This window comes from Pipistrellus hanaki (assembly GCF_964339955.1).
Source record: "Pipistrellus hanaki genome assembly, chromosome: 6".
Lineage (NCBI taxonomy): Eukaryota > Metazoa > Chordata > Mammalia > Chiroptera > Vespertilionidae > Pipistrellus > Pipistrellus hanaki.
The window spans coordinates 60,479,320-60,504,634 of NC_140508.1; the positions used below are offsets into that span (position 1 = coordinate 60,479,320).

The 25,315-nt window shown below is 39.4% G+C and overlaps 1 protein-coding gene across 5 annotated transcripts in view; it reads left to right on the top strand.

Annotated features, from left to right (window-relative positions):
- Nucleotides 1-924: 924 nt before the first annotated feature.
- The window catches only part of ANKRD12 (ankyrin repeat domain 12), an 88,076-nt gene continuing 63,685 nt past the window's right edge, over nt 925-25,315 (top strand). For 2 of the 5 annotated variants that reach the window (XM_084887746.1, XM_084887747.1), the window contains exon 1: nt 925-1,252. Coding sequence is in view for 3 of the 5 variants with exons in the window: in XM_084887743.1 (XP_084743869.1) it covers nt 21,838-21,924 (87 nt within the window). In the remaining 2 variants the exon portion in view is untranslated. Of the gene's footprint in view, nt 1,253-1,709; nt 2,134-21,786; nt 21,925-25,315 lie in introns of those variants that run through there. The other 3 variants (XM_084887743.1, XM_084887745.1, XM_084887744.1) reach the window with 3 other exon arrangements.

Below are 25,315 nucleotides of genomic sequence, written 5' to 3' on the forward strand. Positions count from 1 at the left end.
TAACTTTGATGTAAATAAAGCGCCCAGAAGGAAGTCAGAGTAAAATGGTTTCCTTCCGATTATGTAACCCCTTTGGTGGTTAACTAAAAGCATGTACAACTAGTTGCAGATTAAGCTCAATATAAATAAAAAGCGTCCAGAAGGAAGTCTACCCGCTGCTGGGAGAGGGCAAGTTTTCCTCACGCACTCTTCTCCAGTGCCTGAGAAGTTCCCTCTTAAATACCAAACTCGATGTAGAAAAATGCACTTAAATCTCTTTAGGTCACTGGGAGGTGTGAGTGGGAGGGCGGCTCCGCGGGCCTCCGGGCGGCGGTCCGAGCCCGCGGCGTCCGGCACAGGTGCCGCCGCGCAGGCGCCCTGCTGCGCCGGCGAGGGCGGTCCGCCTCCCCGATGCCGGCGAGCCTGCCGGCCGCAGCTTACAACCTAGCGGCAGCTACACCTCCTTTGCCTCTAGCCGAGATCGCAGCATCGTTTCCCCCCGAACTTGTCCACAAGCAAAAATAACGTGAATACGCTATCTAGAGTCTATTTTTCATCGCCGCCGTCGCCATTTCCTGAAATTGGCAGTCCTCTCCCTTGCCCTTGTCGCCACAAAAAAACAAACAAGCTACTGCAGATCCCGCAGGCCCAGCGGCGTCGGCGTCAGCGGCGCCTGCGCCTCTTCCTTCTCACCCTCTGATTCCTCCTCCCGGCGCGGCTCGGGGGAAGCGTTGACAGCCGGGTGCGGTGGGGAGGCGGCCGCGGGCGCCGGGAGGAGTTCCGGACCGCGCCTCCCCGCCTCCACCCCCCACTTGGTACGCTCCCGCGGCCGCGCCCCGCCGCTGACACCGAGCTGAAAGAGAGGCGGGCCGCGGGGCGGGGCCGGCGGAAAGGGCGGGGCGGTCACGCCGCCTGTCCCGTGCCCGCGGCGTCACGTGCCCGCGCCGCAGCCAATCGCCGGGCGGCGCTGCCCTGGGAGCGAGGAGGCTGTGGTGAGAGACAGACCGAGACCGGAGATGTTTTCAAGCCCGGCGCTGGCGGCGTTCGTGGCGGTTGCAGCGGCGACGAAGACAACGACAGCGACGGCAACCCCTAGGCACTGGCTCCGGGGCTGAAGCCGCCGGTGTCGACGGTGCCTGGGGTCCGTGAGTGTGAGGGGGGCGTGGCGACAGGCGAGGAGGAGGAAGGAGGGGCGCGGTTTCGACCCCGTCCCCGGCGCCCCGGAGGAGACCCGTCAGATCTGCGCTGCTCCCGTCCCCGTCCCCAGAGCAAGGTAGGGGACGTGCCGCGCCCACCTCGTTGCTTTCCGGCGCGCCAGGCCGGCCCGGGGAGCCGCGGGGCTGGCGGTGACAGGCCGTTAGTGGCCGGGCGCGGGGCCGCCCCGCCCGCAGCCGCCGCCGCCCCTCCAGCCGCGTCTGGGAGCCGCGGCGCAGCTGGCAGCTGCCGGCCGGGCGAGGGTTGCCATGCGGGGCGGGGGCCCGGGCGGGGTGCACCCCCGCTACCACTCCCCGTTCCCGGGGCTGGGGCTGCCGCTGCCGCTGCCGCCGCTCGGAACATGGCGGGGTCGGGAGGAGCGTGTGCGTGCGAGTGCGCGCGGCCGAGAGGGCGCCGCCGGCTCGCCGCGGCCGGACCTGCGGGGCGGGGCGGGGGCGCGCCCAGCCCGGGCCCGCCCGCCGCCCGGAGACCGCCGCGGCCCCGCCGGGGGCAGCCTCGGGGGTGCCGGGGGTCGGAGGAGAGGGTGGCGATAGGAGAGAATTGCCATTTTAATGGTCTCAGGGGAGGGAGAGCGGCCGCGCTGCAGTGCCGTCTGAAATGCAAGTGCAATCCTTGCCGCATCGGTTCTCTTCACCGTCTCGTGAGTGTCCGCCCCTTCGAATGATGCACTTAGACCTTCAGAGCGGGTCAGGTCCTGAGGTCTTATTTTGAGGTGCACTATAGTGTGACGGACCCTGGACGATCTCAAAGCGTTGAGTAAACGGCTGTACAAAGAGGTTACCGAAGCCCAGCTGACAGCTGTTTTAATAATAACAGAAGCAGATCAGGATGGGAAGTGAACGCTGTTGCGCCAGCTGAGATGGTAGGAAACGTTTTAAGCGGTGCAGTCCCCGAGGCTGTCCCGTCCCCTGCACACCCGCGGCCAGAAGGCGGACGTGGGTGAGAGATGGGTTGCAGAGCCAGTGGTCTGGAACGTTTTGGAATTTACTCTCTGTAATCCTGAAGTGGAAATGAATCGGGTGTTTTCAATCATGTTTCTTTTTTTTTTTTAAGACGGTTTATTGTAAATTAATAAAGGAAGACTAATAAAGTAGCTATTTTTAACGGACTGTTAAAAACATATGTTAAAGTAGGCTGTTAAAAATCTTGGGCACCACCGATCTGCTTCAGTTTCTTCAATCATACAAAGGCTTTCCTGGAGATTAGCTCAGAACTGGCAGGACATATGTTCTGTTGGTGCCAAATGGCTTGAAAACAAATGAGATAGTGTCGGACTGTATAAGATCCAGTCGCTATATTAAACTAATCGTGTTGGGGAAAGTCTTTAATTTGGGCTAAACACAAAAACATTTAATGATTTGAAATGTTTCCCCCAGGAGATGATAGGCAAAGGTAGAAGTGTTTTACTGCTTAAAGATCTTTTATATTTGTCACAAGCACTAATTAGATGTCTAAGGATCTGCATATGGTTTGACTAAGGTTAAGTTGAACAAGTCGGAGTATGTGCTCTTTTTAGGAACAGGCACAGTGTTAAGATGGAGTAAAATCCAAGTTAAGTGGTTTTCATGGAAGGAAAAGTAAAACAAAACAAAAAACCAGGATGCCCTTAATATCTTAATTTTTATAGTTTCCATGGTTATTGCTAGAATGGCTTATGAGCAAGTGGAGCTGGGACAGTGGGAATCTCTAGTGTGTACTCCATGAAGAATAATTGAGGAAAGTAGAGAGAACAAAAATATTCAGATAAGGAAAAAACTTAGGTGGATAGATGTTGTTCGATCTCTGCTTTTCCTTCTTTAATATCAAGAAGGGAGGGCTCTCTACTCCCCTCCCCTCCTCTTTTTTTTAATGTTATTTTTTTCCCCTATAGAATTGTTTGGAAATGTGACATTCTTCTGAGGTAGATTGGAGAAATGGCAGTCAGTGAGGATATTTGGAAAACATTAGAAAAGAGACTTTTCTAAATAATAATAATAAATTTAAATTTCTTAGTTGACAAGCAGTTACATTTTATTTAAACTGTTTTTATATTTTAAGCACATTATTTCAGTCTAAAAAGAGAATGATTAGTGAGATGACTGTTTTCTTTTTTTGTTTTGTTAATCCTCACTCGAGGATATTTTTTTCCATTGATTTTTTTAGAGAGAGTGGAAGAGAGAGGGAAAGAGAGAGAAACATTGATGTGAGAGAAACACATCTACTGATTGCCTCCTGCAGGAGCCCTGGGGAGGAGCCTACAACCAAGGTACATGCCTTTGATCAGAATGGAACCTGGACCCTTTGGTCCTCAGGCAGATGCTCTACCCATTGAGCCAAGCCAGCTAGGGCTAGACTGTTTTCTTTATATAAACTTGGTGATACTGAAGCAACATCTATCAGATAGACATGAAAAATTTATACAGTAATTGTAATAGGTTACCTAAGAGTTAGTAATACTATTAATACTTTCTGACTTGGAACTTGTTAAAACTAATATCAACATGTATTTGTAAAATACCTTACTGTGTAAAGAGTACTATCTTGGAGATTTATTCTTGAAACTGGAAGAGACCTCAAGTTTTCTAATCTGTTTTCCTCATTTTACAGATAAGAAAATAAAGGCCTAGAAAAGTGAAATGACTTAATGTCAGTTCAACTAGTTAAAACAGCCTGGTTTGGGGCTAGAGGCTTCTTTCTGTGAAGATGCTAATTTGCCTCTTTCTTTAAAAAGTAGCTTTATGGAGTAGTGGAAAGAACATCTTATATCTATCTATCTATCTATCCATCCATCCATCCATCCATCCATCCATCTATCTATCTATCTATCTATCTATCTAAAAGCCTAAGGCAGTGGTCAGCAAACTCATTAGTCAACAGAGCTAAATATCAACAGTACAATGATTGAAAATTTTTTTGAGAGCCAAATTTTTTAAACTTAAACTTTTTCTAACACCACTTCTTCAAATTACACTCACCAGGCTGTGGTATTTTGTGGAAGAGCCACACTAAAGGGGCTAAGGAGCCGCAGTTTGCCAACCATGGGCCTAAGCGATTGGTAGATCGGCCAGTAGCTATGACATGCACTGACCACCTGGGGACAGACACCCAACGCAGGAGCTGCCAAACTGCAGTCATTTGGCAGCTGCGGTTCTCAGGTGATGCACCCAGAACCAGAGGAGGGAGACAGATTCCAGGGTGCGTCACCTGAGAACCTCCCTCTTGCAATCCGGGACCCCTCAGGGGATGTCGGGGAGCTGGTTTCAGCCCTATCCTCACAGGCCAGGCTGAGGGACCCCAACGGTGCACGAATTCATGCACCAGGCCTCTAGTTGAAATATAAGTGAGCAGGCCTGAGTTTAAATTCTTGATTTGTCGCTTCATAACTGTGGTTTTTGACAAATCACATTAACTTTCAGAATCTTTTCTTCTTAATCTATAAAAAATAATTTTTCTACATAATTTCCAGAGCTGCTGGAAGGAACAAATGTGATTACATATGGAAAGCTCATTGTATATTATAAACTTTTTTATATATATTTAAGATTTGATGATACTATCTTTAAAACAAATACAGATCTTACTATGTAAGAAGGTGTCAAGATCCCTTGGTTTTTGCTTAGCCTTAGCTTTGTTTTCAGCACCTGCTGCTTTATAGATTATAACTCCCTGCAGATATGTTTTCTGATACCCACTTAGTTCTAATCTTAGTAAAGCCACTTATTGAACATTTTAAAAATTGTAGTTGACTTCCTCTGGAGAGAATATAAAATTTCTTCATATAGCATTTGAAAACATTCTCCTATACACTCATGCATGCATAATCAGTTTTACAGTGGTTTTTTTTTTTAAAAAAAAAAAAAAACTAATAGTGAAAGTATCTTAGTTGCAATGCTGTTACTAGTTTCCAGATATAGCAATAACAGGAGATAATTTTCCTTTGTAAACTTAGCCTTGAATAGTTCATGTTAAGGTTATCTTATAGAACTAAAATACATTGAAATGTTAAGACAGAGGTTTTGTTTACTGGCTTATGCTGTTATGTTTAAAGACCTTTTTTTCTAGTGCTTTAAATTGATAATATTAGAAACAAATATAGCATATTTTAGTATTGCACAGATTATTAGTAAATTTGAAGCTAAAGTTTACAGTGAACAGTTGTTGAGTATCTATATATATAAAAGCCTAAGCGACCATTCGACTGGTAGCTATGATGCACACTGACCATCAGGGGCAGATGCTCAATGCACAGGCATGAAAACATGAAACAGACTGATTAATCTCAGAGGGAAGGGGGAAGGGCAGGAAGAGATTAACCAAAGATCTTATAGGCATACTAGAGGCCCAGTGCATGGATTCATGCACTGATGGAGTCCCTTGGCCTGGCCTGTAGAGATGGGCTGAAACCAGCAGTCCAACATCCTCCAAGAGATCCTGGATTGCAAGAGAGCATAGGCCAGGCCGAGGGACCACTCCAGTGCATGAATCCATGCAACAGGCCTCTAATTTAGAATATGTGTTCAAAGTTTTAAGTGAAACATTCAATTTTTATAACAACCTTGTAAAACAGACACTATTATTCTAACATATAGCTGAGGAGAATGAAGCTTTGAACATATATGTGAGGTGTAGATATTCACAGGCCTAAAAATATGACATTTCTATTGTCTTTATCTTAATTATTTCTCTGCCATTAACTAAGAGTCTTAGCTGATTTTGAGAAAGGCATTTTCTTAAATTTCAGACTTCATGAAAAATGTTTAAGGATCTGCTATTCTACCTTCTACTTTTGCGTCAAAAAATAAAATAGAAAAGTAAATACCTTAATAGAATCATGGAAGATTGGACAGCAAGCCTATGAGATTCTGATATAGTTGTTGGTTGATGTTTTTTTAAATATATATATTTATTGACTTCAGAGAGGACAGGAGAGGGAGAGAGCGATAGAAACATCAATGATGAAAGAGAATCATTGACGGCTGCCTCTTGCATCCTACCCCCACTGGAGATCGAGTCCACAACCCAGGTATGTGCCCTTGACCGGAATCGAACCTGGGACTCTTTAGTCCTCAGGCTAATATTCTATCCACTGAGCCAAACTGGCTAGGGCAGTTGTTGGTTCTTTTTATATGAGTTGGCAGAAGCAAATTATTCTCAATAGCTACAGAGGGACTACAGTTAACATTTCAAGCGGCTATTCTAATAAACATCACCTTGATATTGATATCATTGCCCTAAAGAAACATTTTAATCAGAGTGACTAAAGAAAAAGACAACTCACTAAACTTCTAAATTATATTGGGGCCATAATTGGGGAAAATATCACAAATATTAGTGATAAGCCGAAACTAGTTTGGCTCAGTGGATAGAGCGTCAGCCTGCAGACTGAAAGGTCACAGGTTCGATTCCGGTCAAGTGCCTGTATCTGGGTTGCGAGCACATCCCCAGTGGGGGTTGTGTAGGAGGCAGGTGATCGATGTTTCTCTCTCATCTATGTTTCTTACTCTCTATCTCTCTTCCTTCCTCTCTGTAAAAAAATCAATAAAATATGTTATATATATATATATATATATATATATATATATATATATATATATATATATATTAGTGATTTTTAAGTTACCTTATTGCTTGAAAGAGTGGTGAGAGTTCTATAGCATTTCAGATTTCATATTGTTCTTCCTCATACATAGGAGTTTTGTTGACATTCTGACTTTTTAAAATATTTTATTTTTATTGCTTTCAGAGAGGAATGGAAAAGGAGAGGGAAATAGAAATATCAATAATGAGAGAGAATCAGTGATTGGCTGCCTCCTGCAAGCCTCACAATCGAACCGTGACTTCCTTTTTCATAGGTCGAAGCCCAACCACTGAGCCACGGTTGCACCTCCAAGTCCATCACACTGTAAAAAGTCAGTGTATATTTATTGATTGACTAAGAATGTCAGGAGAATGATCGGATTGGCATCAAGAGAAAGAACTGGGAGTAAGGGAGAAAAGATAGGTAGCAAATGAAAAGGCAATGGTTACTATAATAAGGGACTTAATAGAAATGAATTTTCAAAATGGGGAATGATATAATACCATTTTTAAAAAGAAAATAATTCTGGAAGTATGGAATTCAGTTAGAAGGCAAGGCGATTATTAAAAAGGTTTTTAGGCTTTAAGGTATTAGGTTTTGCTAAGTCCAAGCAGAAGACACTGCTTGTATATAATTTAAAATTTAGCAGAAAAAGATAATTATTTAAAACAAAGGATCCATAAACATTGTAAAGTTATGTTGCAAATTCTTTACTACATATATGTTCAGGAGAAAGAACCTAATGGCTTTCAAGCTCTGAAACAGGTTTGTCCATAAAAGATTAAGAATCACTAACTTGGCCCTAACTGGTTTGGCTTAGTCTGGATAGAGCGTCGGCTTGCAGACTGAAGGGTCCCAGGTTTGATTCCAGTCAAGGGCATGTACATCCCCAGTAGCAGATGTGTAGGAGGCAGGTGATCGATGTTTCTCTCTCATCGATGTTTCTCACTCTCTATCCTTCTCCCTTCCTCTCTGTAAAAAATCAATAATATATATATATTTTTTAAAAGAATCACTAACTTGGAAATTTAAGTTCAATTTTTTTGATAATATTACAGCATAGCAAAAGATTCAAATGGCTCCACGTGGTGTTTTGAAATTCATCTCAACTGTAGGCTGAGTGACCTGCAGGTTGGACAGTCTGTTAAAGTCCAAGAGCTTCAGCATTTCCTTAGTGTCAGGATCAACTTCAATGATCTCTTAATCCAAAGCTGAGACCTCAGGCACATAGTTGTCTCTCCTGTCCCTCTCCTCCTCCTGCAGCTTGATAGAGATGCCTCTCACTGGCCCCCAAGCCTGAGATCTTGTTTTGGAGCTTCTTGCTGGGGATAATGGTGATCTCGAACACGCGCTTGTTGGTGTGGAAGCCTTGCCCAGGCGCGTGTAGTATTTCTCGAAGAACCAGGGCACCTTCTTCACGGACTTGGTGCGAATGCAGCCCATATTGGCGAGTCCCTGGTGAAAGTGCTTAAGTTCAGTTTATTGATATAGAACTATACCATTCGTAAATAGTCCTAAATTTATGTTTTAGGCATTATTTTTACAGTATACTTCCTTTAATAGATAAAGCTTTTTAATATTGGTACCATCAGTGGGGCTTGTTTATTTTCCCCTCCAATTCATAACATTTGTGTGATTATATATTAGGACATGTTTTATTTTAAAAGTAAAACCAAATAATGCAAGTATTCTTTCCCAGTAGGGTTGGAGTTTTCCCAGTACCACCTTTTTCTTGTTACTTTCTGAACTGCTATTAGAATACAGTGAATTACTCTGCACTGGTTCCTCATTACCATATTTTCTTTATTCTTCTCAGCATACTTTAGCAGGGAAACAGTTTATAATTCTAAACTGGTCTGGTCAGAAGAGCTATTGATAATACATACTGCTACCCTCAGTCAGTTTAGAGCATGTTTTCTTTCAAACTCCTTCAAATATGCTGAATTCTTGTGTGTACTATAGTAAATAGGTTTATGTTGGAAAGTGAGCAGAATACAGAAAAAGTGAAATGGCAGGTCAGGGCTTAAACAATTCAATCCTGGTGTGAAGTCATATGGAAACTATAATTTTAGCATTGTTGTTTATAACATACACTATTGTTGGGTTTGGGTGGGAATAGTATGGTATGCAGATTATAAATAACTTAATACTGATATTAGCATTGCTCTGTCATATAGGGGACTGATTTCAGCTACCTATAACTGCAAAAAGAGTTTGGGCATCGATAAAGCTGATTTTCAGGATCATAGACTTATAATTCAAAAGCAGTGATAATGCTTGGCCAGTATGTCTCAGTGGTTGAGCACACACCCAATTATGTAAGCAATTAAAAGTCCTTTCCTTTCATATAAGCCTAAAGTATGTGCCAATCTTTTTTTTTTTTTTTTAAACAAAAACAGTAAAAGTGAGTTAAGGCATTATTTGGGATTAAAATTTGAGTAGTACTTAGAATGGTACCTGAGTACCTGAGGTATATGTTGCAAAGATCAGCTGCTTTGTCTTTTGAGGGCAGGAGAGGGGGCAAACTTACAATATCAAAAACTTTTATTTTGAAATATTTCAGATAATTTAAAAGGCAGAGAAAATAGCAAAATGAGCACCTGGGTGCCTATCACCAGTTAAGAATTAAACATTATAAATTCAACTGAAGGCCTCTATATATCTTTGGTCCAGTTCCTAACTCCTACAGAGGAATTCCTATCTCCCTCTCTTTGCATAAACTTTTTTCCAACAGTGACTTTTCCCTTTCTCTGTGGATCTGTATATATTTTTCTTTCTTCATATTTCACCTCAATGACCTTTTCATTTTAGCTCTATTTTATATTTTATATAACAGTGGTCTGGTAGGGGAGTTAAAAATAAGTGGTATACATGAAGTCGAAATCCGCCTTAAAATCTACGCAAAGGAAAGTTAGACTTCAATGCTGCATAGTACAGAACAGAAGTGATAAAGTAGATGTGAAAGTAACCTAATGAAATAATTATTTTAGGATTATTAGTCTGGTAGTAGCAGCGTGAGGAACAGTGGGTCTGAAAGGAAGTAGAGAATTGCTAACTCATTTTGACTGACCTTTTCTCCCAATTACTCTGATAGTGAGATTTTATTTGGCCTCCAAACACTTTACCATTTTTGAACGGAGAAAGGAGCTGGTGGCAAAGTTCTGAATTACTGGTGTTTCTAATTTTCAAGATTTGGGAGATTATTCCTGTCCCCTTTTAGAATCTGTTGACAGCAAAGTGGAAATGTAATGGCTCTTAGACTTTTTTCAGTTCTAAATGCCAGAGATACAAGTAAAACTGCCTAACCATGTCTCTGAGTTGTTGCAGCCCTCTACTGGTCTGTCGAAGTTGCACAGTGTAGAACCCAATAGAGCTAGAAGGAGGTCTGTAAATCCAGCAACTGTTTTTAGAATTTTAGACAACATTTATGTCAACTGTCCCAAAATTGGAAATGATTATTTTATATATTCACCTTAATTCTGGAAGTAAATATCGATACAGATATAGATATTAAATACCCAGGACAAATAGATAATTATAAACACAACTGCCTGTATTTCTTTCTTTTTAAAACTTGAAATGTATTGTTAGAATGTGGTCCTTTATGGTCCAGTGTTTGACAGTATAAAAAAAAATATTTTCCCCACTATTATTTTTTGTTACCATTATCTAATGAAGTAGTGAGAATTTATTGATTTATTTGTTATTTTTTAGTCCTCACCTGAGGATATTTTCCCATTGACTTTTAGAGAGGGAGAAGGGAGAGGGGAAGAAAAAAAAAACAACGGAGAGACACATCGATTGGTTGCCTCCTGTCCATGCCCCAACCAGGGATGGAATCTGCAACCTAAGCATGTGCCCTGACTGGGAATCCACCCCACAACTTTTGGTGCAGGGTATGACTCTCCAACCAAACAAGCCCACCCAGCAGGGCGAGAATTTTATTTTAAAATATTTTGAGCCTTGGCCAATTTTACTCGGTTGTTCATAGGGCTGAAGAGTCACAGGTTTGGTTCCTAGTCCAGGGCACATAAATCGGTTGCAGATTCAATCCCCAGCCCTCTGTTAGGGCTCCAGCAGGAGGCAACCAATCAATGTGTCTATCTCACGTTGATCTTTCTCTTCCCACTCTCTAAAAATAAATGGAAAAAATATCCTCACTTCTCAGATAAGAATTTTTAAAAAATTTATGAGGTATTGTTTAGTTATTACTATTAGAAGATAAATTAGCCGAAACCAGTTTGGCTCAGTGGATAGAGCGTTAGCCTGCGGACTGAAGGGTCCCGGGTTCGATTCCCGTCAAGAGAATGTACCTTGGTTGCGAGCATATCCCCAGTACGGGGTGTGCAAGAGGCAGCTGATCAATGACTCTCTCTCATCGATGTTTCTAGCTCTCTATCTCTCTCCCTTCCTCTCTGTACAAAATCAATAAAATATGTTTAAATAAAAAAGAAGATAAATTACTATTATAAATTAAATATTATATAACAAATAAATGCCAATTTTTAAAAATTATTTTTAAAGCAATTTTTACTTCTTATTGCTGGAGTCAGAAATGTGGGTGTTATTCTAGCCTACTTGCTTATTTACTATTTCTTTCTAACACAATATAGTCATTGTACTTTAAGTGGTCTCCTCTCATCTAATTCCTCTTTAGTCTACCTTCAAAGTTTCAGCAAAAGCATATTTCTACTCAAATTGTTACTACTTTTTTGAAAGTTTTAATTTGCTGCTTTAAAAAATATATATATTAGAAAGGAAGGGAGAGGGATAGAGAAAGAGAGAAATTTATGAGAGAAACATTAATGAGAAAAACATCATCGACTGGCTGCCTTCTGCACACTCACTACTGGGGATCAAGCCCACAACCCTGGCGAGTATCCTGACCTGGAATTGAACTGGCAACCTCTTAGTTCATGGGTTGACGCTCAGTCATTGAGCCACATTGGCCAGGCTTAATTTGCTTTTTGTCATAATGTTGAAACAATACAAGATGCTTCATGATGTGGCTCTTTGCTACTTTTTTTAGCCTCATTTTCTACTGCACTGTTTTTCAGTTTTCACTATCCCTGGCCTGCTTTCTTGTGGGTTGTCTGTGTTCACACCTGTGCTTCTCTTTCCTCTACAGCCCTTTCTAGTCTGTTCCATCTGTGTCTATCTCCTCATAGTCATCAGTAAGACTCTATTTCAGTATTTACTTCTCTAAATTTCCCATTCATACCCTATATACAGCACCCAAATTGGGTGATCCCTTTGTGCTAGTACTATTATTTCTGCAGCATTTATTATTTCATGTGGTAATTAACTTATCTTTTGTTCCTTAGAAACTAAATTTCCTTTAGGCTAGAATTGTGACTCATCTTTAGTTCTATTGCTTGGCATATAGATGTTTAGTAAATGTTAAATGATTGAATAATTACATGAAGAAATGAGTATGATAGCTAAAGGAAATAACCATAATTTAAAAATTTTAACACTAATTTTTTTAAATTTTTTTTTCTTATTTCATAATATATCTGTATTTAAGAAAAAGAGGAGGCGATAATGAATTGTAGAATTTTAGGACTGGAATGGACCTCATTTTAAAATGTAGAAACTGAAACCTAAAGCGTTCACTAGAAAAAATTAGAAGAACCCAGGTGTTCTAGTACATTTTTGTATTGCTCAATTCCTCCTAATATATTTTGCCTTAGACTTGGCTAAGATTAGTTGGTATTGGTTGTTTATATTTCAAGCATTTGGGCTATCTAAATATTACTCCTTTATATCACAGGTTTACCTTTGTGGAATTTTGAAGGTGATACACTCATTTAGCCAAACCAAGTTGACCATTTATAATGTATTTACTTTGTATAGTAAGTCTTGAATTATCTGCCATCCTTAGATTCCTAAAATATATAATATTTAGCAGCACCAACCCAAAGTGCAGCCTATCTTGACTGGATTGAGCTTCTATCCTAAATATTTTGTGTCCTTTATATTCTGGTGGCTGCGTTAAAAAACATAAAACACCTTTTTATCTCTTTTGCTCTACCTTTGTCTGAAGCAGTCTCTCACTCGCCATCTTATTATTATTTCCCCTTGTGTTCTACCCAGAGAATTGTAGTCATCCAGAGGAAATCAAGTGTATGTCAACCTATTATGTATATAGTTTTAATTTTTATTTGAAGATTATACCGTACATGTTCATTATAAAATCTAATATATAACTGCATGAAATAAACATTCGTTAAGGACTTTTAAGAACATTGTTGAGAACAGTTTATTTTAAAGGATGTGGATGTTTGTATTCATCTTTGGGATGCTGTTGGTCAAATTTGTGATTTTATTATACTAATTTAATTTTTTGGTCTGAAATTACAACCATCATATTCTTTTTTCTTTTTTTTAATGATTTTGTACAGAGAGGAAGGGAGAGAGAGAGTTAGAAACATCGATGAGAGAGAGTCATCGATCAGCTGCCTCTTGCACACCCCCTACAGGGGATATGCCTGCAACCAAGGTTCATGCCCTTGACCAGAATCGAACCCCGGGACCCTTCAGTCCCCAAGCCGACGCTCTGTCCATTGAGCCAAACCGGTTTCAGCACAGCCATCATATTCTTATGGGAAAATGGTATGGAATAGCTGCCAGAAAACATTGTGGTGAAAATCAACCTGGGAAGATGTGATAAAGAAAGCACTCTTCCTTTTCAAGGTCTAAATCAGGGGTCCGCAAACTTTTTAAAGTGGGGGCCAGATCACGGTCCCTCAGAGAGCTGGAGGGCTGGACTATATGAACTACTAATTCCTACTGTAACACCTCGGCTGCACTCACTGCCCAAAAAACCTGGCGGGCCGGATCAGACTCCTCTGTGGGCCGCATGTGGCCCGCGGGCCGTAGTTTGAAGACCCCTGGTCTAAATTCTCCCTTGCATGGTTTAAGTAGTTACTGTAATGGTAGGAGGGGATGGGGAGGAAGAGATAGGGGAATCTGGTGATGTTCCAGAAGCACACCATTTATTTTGAGGTCTTTTCCATTATTTTTTTAAAACCACTTTTTAAAGTATGATAACGGAATTAAGCTCTTTGGTGTTTGTTTAATAGGAAATACTTAGTTTTTATTTTGGTTTATTCTTTATTCTAAATGTTTATTCTTTTCTGTCTGGGGGACATAATAATTATTTTATAATTTAAGCTATCATTTTTGCATTTGTAGAAATACAGAATTTGGAGTAAAATTTTTCTAAACCTCTTACTCTGGAATTGGAATTTTGGAAGGATGGAAGATCTTCAGTGTCATCTAACCTAACTTTTAAGAAGAAACAGGATCTATAATACTATCAATGATAAAAATATATTAAAAAAGAAGAAGAAACAGGAATATTGAGTATTGATGAAAGTCAACTAAAAAGTCGGTGGTAGATCTCAGAATAGAATAGTGGACTTCAAGTTCCCTGCTCAAATCACAGAGAAAGCAATGGTCATTTTCCTAACTGAATGACTGTTAAAAGGATCATTGAATTCTGTTGCTGTGATTTGATCCTTTGCCAGTTGCCTTTATTCTCAATAATTTTGGAGGAGCCAAAACCGGTTTGGCTCAGTGGATAGAGCGTTGGCCTGTGGACTGAAAGGTCCCTGGTTTGATTTCGGTCAGGGGCACATACCTTGGTTGCGGCACATCCCCAGTGGGGGGTGTGCAGGAGGCGGCTGATCAATGATTCTCTCTCATCGATACTTCTAGCTCTTTATCCCTCTCTCTTCCTCTCTGTAAAAAATCAATTAAAATATATTTTAAAAAATAATTTTGGAGGAAGCATTTTTTACCCCCACAGCAACTTTAGCTCAGTGAAAGCTGGAATAACAAAAATGTTAGGAATTTCCATTTCATTTTTATGGTTCTCTGCCTTTACTTTCTTTAAGTAGAATATAAAATTGATAAATTTATAGAGCAGCATTTGAATATTTTTATGTACATCAAGTACTGTGCTAAGACATCATTTTAGTTCTTATAGCCTTAACAGTTGAGCTTTATCAATTCATGACAGATGAATAAATTAAATAACTTGGACTTTGTTTTCATTTGTATTTAATCTAAAGTGCATGTTTTGAGGAATCAGGACAAAAAGGTGGACTACTGAGTGAGATCCTTTTTTCAGATATATGGAAATGCTAGATAAAAATAAAACATTTAAAAAAAATACACAGCTCAGCTTCAGAGCAAAAAATATGAATCTGCAGGTGCCTAAATAGGAAAGAGGAATTCAAAGTCATAATAGAAAACAGATATTTAAGCCCTGTCCTAAAAGGAAAATAGACAGATACTTCTTAGTGTGTGAGTTTTAATGCAGTACTGGAATCTACAGGCCCAGGGATAGCAGGGAGCTGAGCCCAGATCAGGAAGAATCTGAATTGTATTCATGAATGGTGCCTTTAAAAAAAGTTAATCTTCCAACCTGGGTTTATATTTCCTGATAAAATTTCTTCCAATTATTTTATTTTTAACCTTTGAGTACTCTTTGTGGTCTCTTTTACAAAGTATATTGCTGAATCTTATTTTTATATAACCTTACAGAATTATATTTTTAACAACCTTAATCCATTTTCATTTATTGAAATAACATATATTGAAAATTATTTATATTTTATTTACTATACTTCTACTTATTTCCCACAATCAGTTTCTTAATCTCAAATATATGTGTGTGTATGTATATATATAAAATGTCTGTAGTTTCGATAGCATTTTTACAACGAAATGTATTTTAATGAATAGCATCTTTATAATTATTCAGTGTATACATTTTTTGGGACACCTAGCGTGTGTGTGTGTGTGTGTGTGTGTGTATTCCTCCAAGGAAGACAAGTACTTTAATCACTTTGTCACTCATCTCTAGTCTCTTCCACTCTACCCCTTACCCCCAAGTTTCCCAACAGGCATGTTAATGTTTTGTAGAATTTTAGTTCTGGATTGTTTAGGGGTGTTTTCCTCCATAATTTCCAATTAGTCCAGCCTACACTCTTTTTCATGGAATAGCATTGACAGCTTTGGTGTTCTGTTTCTGACCTTTTCCAAAGTAAGCAGGTAAGGTTTGTGGAACAGTGTTTATAAAGTCTACAAGCATGTATTGGGTCGGCAGCTAAGTAATTGCGGATTTTTAAAAAATCAAAGACAATTTTTTCATGGAACTAAATAACTTTATTCTTTAATGTATTGCCCATTTTGATCAATGACCTTTTGCCATCTTTCAGGCAGCATCATAATCCCACGTTCAAAAAACTTCTGTTTTTTATTAGCAAAAAACTAAATCAGGTACGATTTGACATCATCATCATTATTGAAATTTTTACCATTCAAGGAGTTTTGTAAAGATCGAAACAAAAAGTAATCAGATGGTGCAAGGTCAGGACTATATGGTGGATGTGGCAAAACATCCCAACCAAGCTCCATTAATTTTTGCCGAGTGACCAAAGATGTGTGTGGCCTTGCATTGTCATGATGGAATACAACACCTTTTCTATTTGTCAATTCGGGCCACTTTTCTTCAACTGCATTGTTTAATTTCATTAGTTGTTCAATGTAGACATCAGAATTGATCGTTCGGTTGGGTGGTAAGAGTTCAAAGTAGACAATTCCTTTGTAATCCCACCAAACTGATAACAAAACCTTCTTTTGATGAATATCAGCTTTTGATGTTGTTTGAGTTGGTTCACCTGGCCTGCTCCACGATCTTTTCCGCTTGATATTGTTGTAAACAACCCATTTTTCATCGCCAGTTATCAGTCGTTTTAAAAATGGATCATTTTCATTACGTTTCTTTAGCAAATCGCAGCTGCTAATGCGTTGCGTTAACTGTGATTCTTTCAGTTCGTGAGGAACCCATGTATCGAGTTTTTGAACATAGCCAAGTTGTTTTAAGTGATTTTCAATGCATGTATGTGATACATGAAGCTTCTCTGCAATCTCACGTGTTGTACTGTGACAGTCCGAATTGATTATTGCTTTGATTAGGGCGTCATCAACTTCAACTGGACGACCAGAGCGTTTTTCATCTTTGAGTGAAAAATCACCAGAACGAAATTTGGCAAACCAATTTTGACACTGCCGTTCTTTTAAGGCTTCGTCACCATAAACAGCACATAACTTTTTATGAGCTTGTGATGCGTTTTTCCCTTGCGGAAATAAAAAAGCAAAATATGACGAAAATGTTCCTTTTGATTTTCCATTTTTCAACGAACGCCAAACAAAAACTACAAAACAGATCAAAAAACTTTTTTTACTGATTAACAGCTGAATAGCCAACTATCAAATACAAAATGTGTTTTACATTTGTACTACGTCTGCAAACCTAAAAATTCAACTGAAGCCATATATGTGTGAAACCCGCAATTATTTAGTTGCCGACCCAATAGCAATGTACTAAGCCTTCACATTCATTATACAATCATTTACCAAGAGCAGCTTTCAGTCCTACAGGCTCCAGTCATATACCTGTACAAGTGTATGGTTGTTTATCATATATACCACATTTTTACTGTACCTTTTCTTATTTTAATATATATTTTATTGATTTTCCACAGAGAGGAAGGGAGAGGGCTAGAGAGCTAGAAATGTCAATGGGAGAGAAACATCAATGAGAGAGAAACATCGACCAGCTGTCTATTGCACACCCCCTACCGGGGATGTGCCCACAACCAATGTACATGCCCTTGACCGGAATTGAACCTTCCAGTCCGCAGACCGACGCTCTATCTGCTGAGCCAAACCGGTTTCGACTTTACTGTTCCTTTTCTATGTTTATCAAATAAAGTTACCTACAGTATTCAATACAGTAATTTGCGGTATAGGTTCATAGCCTAGGAGCAATAAGCTGCCATACCATATAGCCTAGATGTGTAGTATGCTATACATTTTAGGTTTGTGTAAATGCACTCTATGATCTTTTTTTTCATGGCAAGAATTTCAAATGTTATTGTACTTCTTACATGGCCATTAAATATTGCTGGGCTCTATGTCCAGAATTTTGGATGGCAGCCCCTGTAAGGGTGAGGTTATACAGTAAGAAATTCACATTTAGGGGTTGCCCAAGGAAACCAGAGACTGATAATCTGGTTGCAATTATTGGAAAAGCCCATTCAGGACTGAACTGAGGTCCTTGGTTGCTGTCAGCAGCTGGTCCTTCACCAGCCTGCACCAGGAGAAGTAACAAGACCTGTTAAATCTCTGGTTCCTGATAATCCGTGGTAGATCACAGGCAGGAAACCTGGCTGGTGGCTGCAGCTTGTGTTCACAATCTAGGGAGACACTGGATTGCAAAAGTCTAGAGGCAGAATGGTTATTTCATGTCTTACATCCTTTCTCCACACCACCTCCTGGACACTTTCCTCAAACAGGGCACTTTATAATCTTGACACAATATTAAAATTGCAATTAGGTTAGCAAATAAGAGACATATAAATCAGAAAAGAGGAAGTTATATTGTTTGCAGATGACATGACCTTATATATAAAAAAATTCTGAAGACCACAAAAAGAAACAAACAAAAAACTGTTTAGAACTAATAAATGAATTCAGTAGTTGCCACATACAAATTCAGCATACAAAAAGCAGTTGCATTTCTTTCTTTTTAAAAAATCCTCACCCAAGGATATGTTTATTGATTTTAGCTGGGGAAGGAGAGATATCTATCTGACAGAAACATTAATCAGTTGCCTCCCTCCCATATGCACCCTGACTGGGAATCGAACCCGCAATCTTTTGGACAACGTTCCAACCAACTGAGCCACTTCGCCAGGGCACCGTTGTATTTCTGTACACTAACAATGAACTATCAGATAAAGAAATTAAGAAAAAATTCATTTAAAAGAGTATAAAAAAGAAATATTTGAGAAATAAATTTAACCAAGGAAGTGAAAATTTTTTACACTGAAAAGTATAATACATTGATGACAGAAGTTGAAGACACAAATAAGTGCAGAGATATACTGCGTTCGTGGATAGGGAATAATCAGTAATATTAAAATGCCCATACTACCCTAAGTGATCTACAGATTCAGTGCAATCTCTTATCAATATTATAATAGCATTTTTCATAGAATTAGAAGAGCCAATCCTAAAATTTACGTAGAACCACAAAAGACCTTGAATAGTCAAAGCAATCTTGAGAAAAAGGGAACAAAGCTGGAGGCATCACACAGATAAAATATTAGGAAGCTGTGGTAATCAAATCAGTATGTTACTGACATAAAAACAGACACAATGATCAGTAGAACAGATTAGAGAGCTCAGAAATGAACCCATGCATATGTGGTCAGCAACCTTCTGATAAGAATGCCCAAAACACAAAATGGGTCAAGAATAGTCTTTTCTGTATGTGGTATTGAGAAAACTGCATATGCTCGTGCAAAAGAATGAAATTGGACCCTTATACAAAAATTAATGAAATGGATTAAAGGCTTCTGTGTAAAACCTGGAGCCATAAATTCCTACATGAAAACATCGGGGGAAAGCTTATTGACATTGGTCTTGGGAGTGCTTTCATGGATATGAAACCAAAAGCAAAAATAAGTGGGATTACACCAAATTAAACATCTTCTGTGCAGCAAAGGAAACACTAAATGAAAAGGCAACCTATGGGGAAAAGTATCTGACAATGGGTTAACATCCAAAATAATTAAGGAAATTATATAACTCAATAGCAAAAAATTACCTGATTTTAAAAACGGGCAAAGAACCTAAGCAGATATTTTTCCAAAGAAGGTATGCAATTTGCCAAGTATATGAAAAGTATTCAACATCACTAATCATCAGGGAAATTTAAATCAAAACCACAAGAAAATATTACTTTCCACTTGTTAGGGTGGCTATTATACAAAAGCCAAAAGATAGCAAGTATTGGTGAGGATGTGGCAAAATGGTTCCATGTACACTATTGGTGGGAATGTAAATTGGTGTAGCCAATATGGAAAACAGTGTAGAGGTTCTTCAAAAAATTAAAAATAGAATTTCAGTATGACCTAGCAAGCCCACTTGTCTGTTGATGGATGAGTAAAGAAAACATTACACATATACACACACACACACACACACACACACACTAAAAATAAAAAGTAAATACACACACGCACCCACACACACACGCTAGGTGCCCAGTGCACGAAATTCATGCACTGGGGGGGGGGGGGGTCCTTCAGCCCAGCCTGCCCCCTCTCGCAGACCAGGAGCTCTCAGGGGATGTCCGACTGACGACTTAGGCCCACTCCCCATAGTGAGCATGCCTAAGCCGCAGTCTGGCCTCCCTCTGAGGGAAGCAACCAGGCTGATCAGGGGAAGGTGCCAGACCCATCACCACCCCCCTGCTACAGCCACTGCCAGCAACCGCAGCCGCCAAGGTGTTTTCATCAACACAGACTCCAGTCCCTTCACCATGAAAAAATTACAACTTTATTTCGGCATTTTTAAGATGTGTCTTTCATAGGATATGACATTATTTTTTTCTTTTCTTTTTTATCCTCACCTGAGTATATGTCTGATATTAATAATTCACATAGATACTAGAATGTAGCGTTTTTTAGGAAATTTACAGCATGTCAGTCATTCTGCTTGTTGTTGTGGCCCAATTCATGGTCCCATTGGCCAGCAGCCTCAGTGTAGTTCATTGTTGAGCAATAGTACTTTCTGTGATAATAGAAATATTGTTATGTCTGCACTGGGTAGTCCATAATTTAATTTTAATTACTTTAACTTGCAACAACCACATATGGCTAATAGGTTATCATACAGTAATGGTTCTCAACCCTTCTAATGCCGCGTCCCTTTAATACTGTTACGAATCGTAATGTAAATATCTGTGTTTTCCGATGGTCTTAGGTTCTACAGCATGGGTTCTCAACCTGTGAATCATGACCCACTGGTTGAGAACCGCTACTAGGGTCACCTAAGACCATCGGAAAACACAGATAATTTACATTACGATTCATTAACAGTAGTAAAATTACAGTTATGAAGTAGCAACAGAATAATTTTATGGTTGGGGATCACCACAACATGAGGAACTTTATTAAAAGGTCACAGCATTAGATGGGTTGAGAACCATTGTCATACAGCAACTTCATGGCTTTCCCCCTTGGAACTTTTCTAAACCTCTCAAGCTTGGACATAAGCATAAGCTTATTAAAGGGTCCTTGCCCTGTTAAAGCTTGCAGAGTTGAAGGCTGAAAAAATTGGAAAGGAAATGATACATATAGTGAAAATTACAGTGCAGTATGATAAGGATTAAATCAGTGAATAGGTCGATAAAGTGACTAAATGCCCTGGTGATGTCTGGAAGTTAGGTGAAGGAAAATAAACCACTTCAGGATTTTAAGTAAGAAGGGTTAGCGCTGGCCAGTGTTGCTCAGTTGGTTGGGCATTGTCCCATGTACGGAAAGGTCATACCGGTCAGGGAACATGACAGGATGCAGGTTGGGGGGGGGGGGCGGGCAATGATCAATGTATCTCTCTCACATTGATATTTCTCCCCCCCCTTCCTGTCTCTCTAAAAACCAATAAAAACATTTATTTTTAAAAAGAAGGGCTTAATTAATTTTATTTAATTTAAAATAGAGTTAAGTGTTGTAAAATTACCAATCAAACCTATAAGGTTCTTAGTTGGACCATCAGAAATAACTGCCAGACCAATACAGAACTGCCAGAGAATATATTCGGAGTTCCTACTTCTGAAGCCATGCTCAAATGACAAAACCTTTGTCACTGCTTCCACTCAGTTGCTTCTGTTACCCAGAATACTGGAGATGTAAAATTAGTCTAGAGAAGGTGGGAAGAATTATAAATGTAGTTCCCTTTTTTTCTCTTTAGTGTCAAGTCGAGTGGACTTGAACAAGAAAGCTTTCGAGGCACAATTTGATGAAAACTTATTTTAGGTTATGATAGCCTCCCCGAAGAAATAAATTATCTTATGAAGACATAGAGAAAACCAAATTGCATAAACTGCATAAATCTTAAATAGGTTTTATTGCGAGGAATATACATAACCCTTATATATCCATTCTTTACAGATCCAGAATGAGAAGACTGATAAAAGAAGAAGCTAGCTGAAGAGCTATAAAATGCCCAAATCTGGGTTCACAAAACCAGTTCAGAGTGAAAATTCTGACAGTGACAGCAATATGGTAGAAAAACCATATGGAAGAAAGGTATGATATACTAAATATTTGTTTACTCTTGGAACTGAGAAAAAGAGTTGTGCAACCATCATCACAAACTAGTTCAGACCATTTCCATCATTGCTAAAAGATCCTCACATCCATTTACAATCAGTCTGTTCCTATCCCAACCCACAGATAAACCCTAAATCTGCTTTTAAAATCAGGAATTGTAAGTTTTCAAACTTCTTTTCAAAAATTGTTTTGGCTGTTCAAAGTCCTTTGCATTTTCATAGGATTAGCTTGTCACTTCCTTTTAGAAAAAAGCCTGTTGGTGTTTTAATAAGGATATTATTGAATCTGTAGATCACTTGAATGGTATTATCATATTAACAATATGTCTTCCTATCCATCCTCATAGAATATCTCTTTATTTATTTAGATCTTTAGCTTCTCTGAGAGATGGTTTGTCATCTTCAGTGTACAAATCATGTGCTTCAGTTGTTCAGTTAATCCTGTTTTATTCTTTTGGACACTACTGTAGATAATTTCATTTTGGGTTTTTCTTGGCTAGGATATCCTATCTAATAAAAGAGCAATATGCAAATTGACCATCACTCCCAACACACAAGATTACCGCCCCCATGTGGTCAAAGATGACTGCCCCCATGTGGACACAAAACGGCCACTACAAGATGGCTGGCAGGGGAGGGCGGTTGTAGGCCATCAGGCCAGCAGGGAAAGGCAGTTGGTAGGGACAAGCCCTCCAAGAGAGGGGAGTTGGAGATGATCAGGCCTACAGGAGAGGACAGTTGTGGGGGACCCAGGCTTGCAGGGGCGGGCAGTTGGGGGCAACCAGGCCTGTAAGGAGGGCAGTTGCGGGGGACCAGGCATGCAGGGGAGGGCAGTTGGGGGGATCAGGTTGGCAGGGGAGGGCAGTTCGGGGGGAGGAACCAGGCCTGCAGGGGAGGGCAGTTAAGGGCAATCAGACTGGCAGGGAAGGGAAGTTAGTGCAACAAGGCCAGAAAGAGAGGGAAGTTAGGGGTGACAGGGCCTGTAGGGGAGGACAGTTAGTGGTGAGCAGGCCTGCAGGGGAGGGCAGTTGGAGGCAACCAGGCCTGCAGGGGTATGCAGTTAGGGGCAATCAGGCCGGCAAGGGAGCAGTTAGGCATCAATCAGGCTGGCAGGGCAGTGGTTAGGGGGTGATCAGGCTGGCAGGCAGGTGAGCAGTTGGGAGCCAGCAGTCCTGGATTGTGAGAGGGATGCCCAACTGCCCGTTTAGGCCTGATCCCACCAGGATTGGTCCTAAACCGGCAGTTGGACATTCCTTGAGGAGTCCCAGATTGGAGAGGGTGCAGGCTGGGCTGAGGGACACCCCCTGCTCCGTGCACAAATTTCGTGCACCAGCCTCTAGTAGAAATGTAATTGTTTTTTATATAGTGATCCTATATCAACAGTGACTTTACTGATCTCATTTTTTTTGTTTTTAAAACTTTGTGGATTCCTTAAGATTTTCTACAAATGAGATGATGTAATTGGCATATAAAGATAATTTTACTCCTTATTAAATATGGATACTTTTATTTCTTGCTGATTGCACTGGCACTTTCTGCTTTTTTACTGTAGTGTTTAATCTCACATTTACTGTAATTGTTGATAAGGTGGTATTTATCTGCTATTTTGCTCTTACAGTGGTGCCTCACACAACGAACTTAATTCGTTCCAGGAGCAAGTTTGTTATGCGAAAAGTTCGTTATGTGAAACGTGTTTTCCCATAACAATACATGTTAAAAAAAATAATTCGTTCTGTAGCATAAAATATGCTAAGATGACATAAAAAAGATAAATTTTTTGTTATTATTTTTATTTAGATACATCTAAAAACATAATTTTTTTAAAAAAACACACACATTTTTTAAATTTTAAGACAGACTAAGTAGAGTCTACCGAATCTTGCACATCTTCATCCATTTTCTGCTTTTTGGCCGATGGTTTCATGAAAAACCTGTCCAAAGTTCGCTGTGCGAGGCGTTCTTTATGCGAGGCACCACTGTACATGTTTTATGTTTTTGTTTCTTATCTATGCTGCCTTTTAAAAGATATTTTTCATTGTGTTATTTAAATTTCTGTGTCTTTTGAAGAATGTTTCTTGAATTATAATCTTTAAAATATTGATCTAGGGATTATAATGTGCATTACTACAGGTTAATATTGACTTAATTCCAGTAAAAATAGCAATGTTGCTCCATTATGGCTTCATTTGCTACTTTTCATGTTATCTGCAATATACAATAGATTATATCTATATTTGTTAATGCGACAACAGAATGTTATAATTATCTTATACAATCTTTTCTTTTAAAGAAATAAGAGAAGAAAAGAAAATGACTTTCTACTGGTTTTTGTTTTTACCTACATACCTACATACTTACCAATTTTGGCACTCTTTCTTTCTTTCTATGGATTAAAGTTACTGTCAATATCATTTCCTTTCACTCTCTGAGAATTTTCCTTACTATTTATTGTAAAATCTTCATCCGTGATTTCTCTGTCTTCATTGATCTAGGACTATCTTGATTTTGCCATTAAGAAAACAAAGTTTTATTCAGCTATAAATCATATACCATACAATTTACTCATTCAAAGTGTATAGTGCAGGAATTTTTACTGTATTTACAGAGTTGCACAATCATCACTACTATCAATTTTAGAATATTTTCACCTGCACCTATTAGCAGTCCTCACTGTTCTGGCCTCAACTTTCATAGCCGTAGGCAATCACCAGTCTACTTTTTATATAGATAGACTTGCTTATTCTGAATATTTAATATAAATGAAAGTATGCAATAGGTGGTCTTTCATGATAATTTGCCTTTATTTTCGAAGGATAGTTTTGTTGGATACTTGAATTTTTAGTTGTCTTTTTTTTTAAATTAGATTAAATGTGTCATCCCACTTCTTTCCTGCTTTAACTGTTTCTGATGAGAAAACTGTTAAACAGTTTAACTGTATTGTGTTTACACTCCCTTATTTTATGTGGGATTGTTTGGTTTCCTGGATGTATAAATTAATGGTTTTTCATGAAATTTGGGGTGTTTCATTTATCTTTTTCTTTCCTTTTTGGCTATCTCATATCTTCTGTTGAACATATCTAATACATTTTCAATTAGTATTTTAAAATCCAGTATTTCCATTTGGCTCTTTTTAAAATTCATATTTTCTATTTGATGTCATTGTTGTCATATTTTATTTCATTAAAAAGAGTTGTATTGCTTTCTAGTCTTGCCACATCTAATATCTGGGCTCACTCAGAGAGGATTCTATTGAATATGTATTCCTTGCCTTTTTATATATCTTAATTTTTATTAAAAACTGGACAATTTAGGTCATAGCAGCCCTAGATTCATTCTCATTACTTCCCAAGGACATTGTCATTGTTGAT